The sequence below is a fragment of the Centruroides sculpturatus genome, unplaced genomic scaffold (genome assembly GCF_000671375.1).
Source record: "Centruroides sculpturatus isolate CEXI.00-Female unplaced genomic scaffold, Cexi_2.0 scaffold7, whole genome shotgun sequence".
NCBI classification, from domain to species: domain Eukaryota; kingdom Metazoa; phylum Arthropoda; class Arachnida; order Scorpiones; family Buthidae; genus Centruroides; species Centruroides sculpturatus.
In genome coordinates this window covers 1,832,129-1,838,529 of record NW_019384510.1, presented here as the reverse complement: position 1 = coordinate 1,838,529, position 6,401 = coordinate 1,832,129, and the positions used below count along the sequence as shown (strand labels likewise).

The window sequence follows — 6,401 nt, the reverse complement described above, 5'->3', positions numbered from 1 at the left end:
CATTGTTTCTACAATATTTTACTACAAAATTGAATATTTGGTAAATATAAAATATGTAAACAATAAGCTTTATATTTTATTTTAAAATACAGTCGTAACTTTTCCTAATTTTTTTTATTTTTTTTTGATTTTATTGCTAATTATGTTGTGAAGAGTATTGTAGACATAATTTCTGATGAAATTTAGTAAGGTCTAAATTTCATCAGGATTTTTCAACCTGATTACATACTGTTAATTCAACCTGTACAAGGTATTTTTTTTTTAATTTTGTTTAGAACATGAAGTTGATGATAATTTTAAAATTGCTGTAAAATTAGGTAGATAACGTATTGAATTAGAGTGCTTCCAATGTGTGAATACGTATTAATTACACTATCGAAATTATCGAAAAAGATGTTTTCTACGTAGAAGCTATTGTAAAAGTATATATTCTGCTAACAATTAATATTACAGATAAGTTTTGTCAATATATCTTGGTGATGTGCTTTGTCGTTTATCTATGTTTGGAATGTACCGCGAGAAAATTGGAATTTTGCGGCTGTTAATTAATCAAGGTAGGCTAACAGTGATGGTTCAAATCAAGTACGATTAGTGATAACATATATAGCAGGGGTGTTAATTAAAGTAAGTTTTATAGATTTAAAGTTTATAATGTTCAATTTAATTTTTAAAAAAAATGTGTAAAATATTTATTTGGGCAGATATAGGAAACTGCATTTTTTTTATATAAGATTTTTATATAATTTTAGACGAAATTATTCCATGATTTTGATAGGAAAATTATATTTTCTAAAACGAAGGAAACTGGTAAAAGGCACTTCCTTCAACGGAAGTTGAACATCCTTTTTGTTTTCCCTTATCTCCTAAAAATTTCAATTACCCTAGGATTTATTATCCAGTGCCACTGTATATTACATTAAAAAATATTTCTTTATAGTTAATTTTTAATAAAATATTATTCCTGGTAAATTCTATTGAAGTAAAATATGACTGGGAAATTGACGCTTGATTTTACGATAAAAATAACGGCAAAAATGACGTTTCTTACTTCTGAAATTACAGACGGCTCCACCGGATTTATTCAAATTTGAAAAACGTTCCGTTACAACCCAATCGTTGAAAGAGCAACAAGAAAGAAGCTGAGATATTTTGTGTTATTAATTTATTTTGGAATGACCAATTGTTCCGAGGAGAAATGAAATAAAAGAAACGTTTTCGGCTATTCAAAAGTAAAACTTTATAATCCGTCCGTCGGCCGCTGTTTTAGTTATTGATTAAAAGACAATAGAACAAGTTGGTTGTTGCAGTATAGAATTCTTTGATACGCCTACAGAAATATTTCCAAAAATTCATAAAAATCTATAACGGGTTTAAATGCAGAGTGTTTCCTTAACTAAATTCTTACATCTTCAGAACGAAGTTAGATGTAAGACGAGAGAAATTATGGAATCGTTAAAAGAAGCGGGATGCCCCGATTACTTGTACATGAAATTCCGCTGCAAACCGGAAATCACGCTATTTCGATTCAAAAGTTTTCTCTCGAAAGCAATTATAGATGATCGGCACGACTCTATTGTTAAAAGAAAAGAATGATGTACGGGGGCAAGACACTGCTAATTGCAGATGGAGAGCATATATTTTAAATAGAGAGGTTGAGGCGCACGTATTTAGCCCAAAACGTGTACGGGTAACGGGTGAGCGCCGCCATCTGGCAGCTCTGGACCGTCGATAATGGCGTTTGCTACGTATAGCTTGGTGAGTACTCGATCGGCTTAAACGTCTTCATTTTTTGTGTTTGGGGTTAAAATTATGATTTATTTTGCTTCCGCCATTTTTTTCGACTTATTTCCCGTGAGTCAATGCGCGATGTTCACTGAGTCACGTGATGTTATGAACGTGTGCCTCAACGATTTTTGCTTGGACTTGAAACGTGTAACGTGTACTTCTGCTACCCGTACACGTTTAACGTTTGAACTTGTGCCTCAACCTCTCTAATAAAGTAAATTATCAATATGGTTAAAAACTGCAGCACGGCATTGTGACCGTGTCACAATAAATCGCCATTCATTATTAATAATTTTTTATATTGTTTAAAAGTATTCATCCCTTTTCAATAATATTCGAATGAAATATTATTTTTCGAATTTCAATTTGTAACTTTCGAAAAATACAGAAATGAAAACAATTGGAATTTAAATATTAAATGGTGCCACTTCTTATTTTCTTCAGAATATTGACAATTGATTTACAGAGAAAAAAAAGCAAATGCCAATTCAGATAGAGTTCTGCCGTCGTCTTCGGTTCTGTCCGAACTGAAAAGTGGAGAAGAAACGACAATAAATAGCTGAAGATTTCTCGAGCAACATTTCTTGTTATATCGAATGGCCTTAGAGTTTGGTTTGTGGGATTTGCTAACAAGTATAGAAAGTGCTATACGTTTTTTTGTTGAAAGAAGTTTCTTGACTTATTGTAAACAAACGTAAGTACATCTTTTATTTTTTCTTAGGCATTGTTAAAGCCACAATTTTTAGGAAAAGGTTAGAAATGGTTGTTTTAAAATTTTAAATTCTTCAATCAAAGTTGTGAAATATCAAAATAAAAAGAAAGGATCTTCGTAAAATACAATATTATCTGATCTACTTGTTTTTGAACATAGCAGATAAAATTATTTTAAATATCCTATTAATAATTAATCAATGCACTTCACATGCATATGTATTCCTGTTTAAGAAAATTAACTTAAAAACGTTTATTTTTCAGATCTTGAACCCAGCTTGAATTTTGTGGATGACGTGTTCAAGAAAGAATTTCTAAAATTATTTAATTTGAAATATTTCATTTGTTTTATAAAATAATGTATAACATCATTCTCGTATCTGATTTCAAAACTTTGTTTTCAGATTCACTGTTAAACAATAAAGAGAAAAGAATCAAATGAAGAATTGTTTCCAGGAAAAAGGATGAGTCGAGGAATGCGTTTAACTTCTGTTTACAGAAGACTAAATTTGAGGCATTGATAAGAAATTATACAAGAATATGAAAAAGGAAGAATATATGTCAAGCAAATGAAGAGAAACAGAAATGAAATGAAGGAGATATTTTAAATAATTTCCAAATATGTTATTTGTTAAAATACTCTTCACATAAATTGCTTTGAGATAAATGTATAAATTACATTAATTTGTGATAGTATGTGTATACTGCTTGGAAATATTTGCAAATACTGGTGTAAGCAGTTTACGTATGATTTATTGTTTGATGTGGGGTGGTCTAGTTAGTTGTAAGGTATCAATTTTCGTTTAAAGAACCTTTCTAGAAAGAAAATTCTTTTTCTATCTGCACGCAAACTCTAACAATACTTTAAAATCAGCGATTAATTTTAGATATTTACGTATTCGATTAGCAATAAAGTGAAGAGAGTTTCAGTTTTAATGCTCTAATCGTATTTTACAGGTTTAAGCAATCAGAATTCAAGAAATGGGAAGTATCGATGTAACAGTTGCGACAAAGAATACGTTTCGAAAAATGGGTTAAAATATCATCGAAGGATCCACACTGGAGAAAAACCCTTTGCCTGTGATCATTGCAAGCAACGTTTTGCACATAAAGGAAATCTGATTCAACATCTCCGAACTCACACGGGGGAAAAGCCATTCTGTTGCGATTATTGCAAACGAAGTTTTACACTTAAACATAATCTGATAGAACATCTTCGTCTTCACACCGGAGAGAAACCATTCTCGTGTAATCATTGCTCAGAAAAATTTTGTTTTAAACGTTCTTTAAAATATCATATTATTAAACATCATAATAGTAACAAATAATGACTTGTGGAAATGATTTTATTAACTTTCCTTGAAAAATATGTAATACTCGTATTTTAGATATTATTGAACATGAAACAAGAAATTTCTAAAGTTTGATTTTCTTCGTTTATTAACGTTTATTTTGTGCATAAAACAATTGATTTTATGTACGGAAAAAAAATATGGTTTTTAGAATAAATACAAATTTTATTTATTAGCAAGCAATATGGTTATTTTTACTTGTTTACGTACGTGTCATTTATTTATAGCGATAACATTCATTTGTATTATTACGGAGAATTCGTTTATTGTTAGAAGTGTATTCAGAAACACGACAAGTAATCGTGTTTGCACGAAGATCAATTATTCTCACTCGCTTTATTTTCAGATACGAAAGAGATTAGAATAAGTGAATTTTACCGTAAATGTCGTTTTTTTTAAATCATAAACAGTAAAAAGTTTTAATAACGAAACCTTTTCATTTGAAAAATAGATATATCACGCAGACAACCAATTTCTAAACGTTGTATATATATTAAAGTGAAATAAACATTGCGGGACATAATTGTAGGGTCCCAGACGAGGTTCGAACTGGAGTAAACCGTGAAATTCATGCGCGACACGAGATGTAAACAACGAGACTCGGTGCGGTTCGAGTATGTGTCAACTATCTGTTAATGTCTTAGAGGAAGACAAACTCTAACACGAGCGCTCATAAACAGGTAGATCTTTGACTCGCGTGTCTATAAAATGTTGGCCGAGATAAACTTTTTTCGAACAAAAAATAGAGGAAATTTTGATAGGTGAAAGGTGAAAATGATCGTTAAATTCTTAGACGTCAAAAATGGTAAATAACGGCCTGAGTTATGAGTGCAGGTGTTAACTGCAAAAGTTCAACCCTTATTGACTGATTGATGTAATAAAGTAACGCGACACAACGGCGATCTGCGAAAAGGTAATGCTTCCGGAAATGCTTTTCTGCGGAAACTACTCGTTATTTAAGTGTCAGGGAGGCGAAAACTGCCCACAAATAACCACGCGACAAGTCCGTTATTCAGCCCAAACCCGCTACCTGTATTTAGCTGTTTTAGCCACTTTACCCCGTAATTTTATAAAGTATTATTTAGTTATATTAAATAAACAAGTATTGTATTTTTATTACGAAGTTAATACAAAATTTAATATAAGATTACATATAATATGCTCATCACTTTCTTTGGTATTAATAAAGCGAAAAGGAGTAGCGTGACACACGAAAATAAAGAAGTTGAGTAGTACCAAACTCTGTTTTCAGCCGACTTTCGGTAGTAAATAACTTTATTTTTCTGCTCAAAAAATGTCTAAGATTTTTTGAGCAGAAAAGATTCTAAAAACCAGAAAAACTTAAAATTATTGAATAAAAATTAAAAATTATCACCCCGACCTTACCGCCTCTAGTGGCCAGGATGTAAACTATATTTCCGCGGGAAAGTTGCTGAAACTATTCGAATAAGTAGACATTTTTAGACATCGATCTGTGGAACAATTTAAGTAGATTCGGGGATCCGTATCTTCTATTCATACGTTACTTCAGAAATGGTTACTGTTTTAGACTTTTACCACGGAATTCCTATCGGAACAGCACGTGTTGCGACAATATCTTCTAATTGCCATCACTACGTGTTCGTGAATAACGTCTCGCGCCATCCGCCATTGGAGATTGGATTTCGATGAGTTTTTAAATTATTTTTGTACCGTTCTCGAGCGAATTTTTGCTTTAATTTACTGTAGCGTGTTATTTACTGTATTTTAGAATTTTTATCTATATGACTTTGTAATGATGTACCGGTACACGCTGTTTGTCTATTCGAGTCTTTCTCAACGGGGGCGATTAGTAACAATTTATATTTTCGGAGGCGAAAAAACTATATATTTCAACGCTTTTCCCGTGTAATACCACAACTCTGGAAATCTCTAAAACATGGACTACTTTATTTAAACGTTATAAATTAGATTGCTAGAGCTACATGGTCGCATAGCAACTATAGTTTGCGAATTTTTATAATTTTCCGTTCTATTTCGAGACATTTTCGAACTGCAAGAAAATCTCGATTTACATTGGAGTTCCATTTAGCCTCACCGCTTTTTCAAGAAGTGCTACAACTCTGATACAGAAAACTCTAGTACAAGTCGACCCCCCTATAACACTGTTGATAATTCAGTTTTATATGAGTTCCATGTTGTACGAGTCACTTAGATTTTACAAATACGTGTGCTGGGCTGTGAACATCTCACGTATTTGTAAAATCTAAGTGACTCGTACAACATGGAACTCATATAAAACTGAATTATCAACAGTGTTATAGGGGGGTCGACTTGTACTAGAGTTTTCTGTATCAGAGTTGTAGCACTTCTTGAAAAAGCGGTGAGGCTAAATGGAACTCCAATGTAAATCGAGATTTTCTTGCAGTTCGAAAATGTCTCGAAATAGAACGGAAAATTATAAAAATTCGCAAACTATAGTTGCTATGCGACCATGTAGCTCTAGCAATCTAATTTATAACGTTTAAATAAAGTAGTCCATGTTTTAGAGATTTCCAGAGTTGTGGTATTACA

The 6,401-nt window shown here is 31.9% G+C and overlaps 1 protein-coding gene across 1 annotated transcript in view; it reads left to right on the top strand.

The window, feature by feature from the left end:
- Window positions 1-1,374: 1,374 nt before the first annotated feature.
- The window catches only part of LOC111622360 (zinc finger protein OZF-like), a gene marked incomplete at its 3' end in the record, with an annotated part of 17,352 nt that continues 12,325 nt past the window's right edge, over window positions 1,375-6,401 (top strand). The window contains exons 1-2 of the mRNA XM_023364718.1: window positions 1,375-1,426; window positions 3,454-3,813. Of these exons, the coding sequence (XP_023220486.1) occupies window positions 1,375-1,426; window positions 3,454-3,813 (412 nt within the window). The remainder of the gene's footprint in view (window positions 1,427-3,453; window positions 3,814-6,401) is intronic.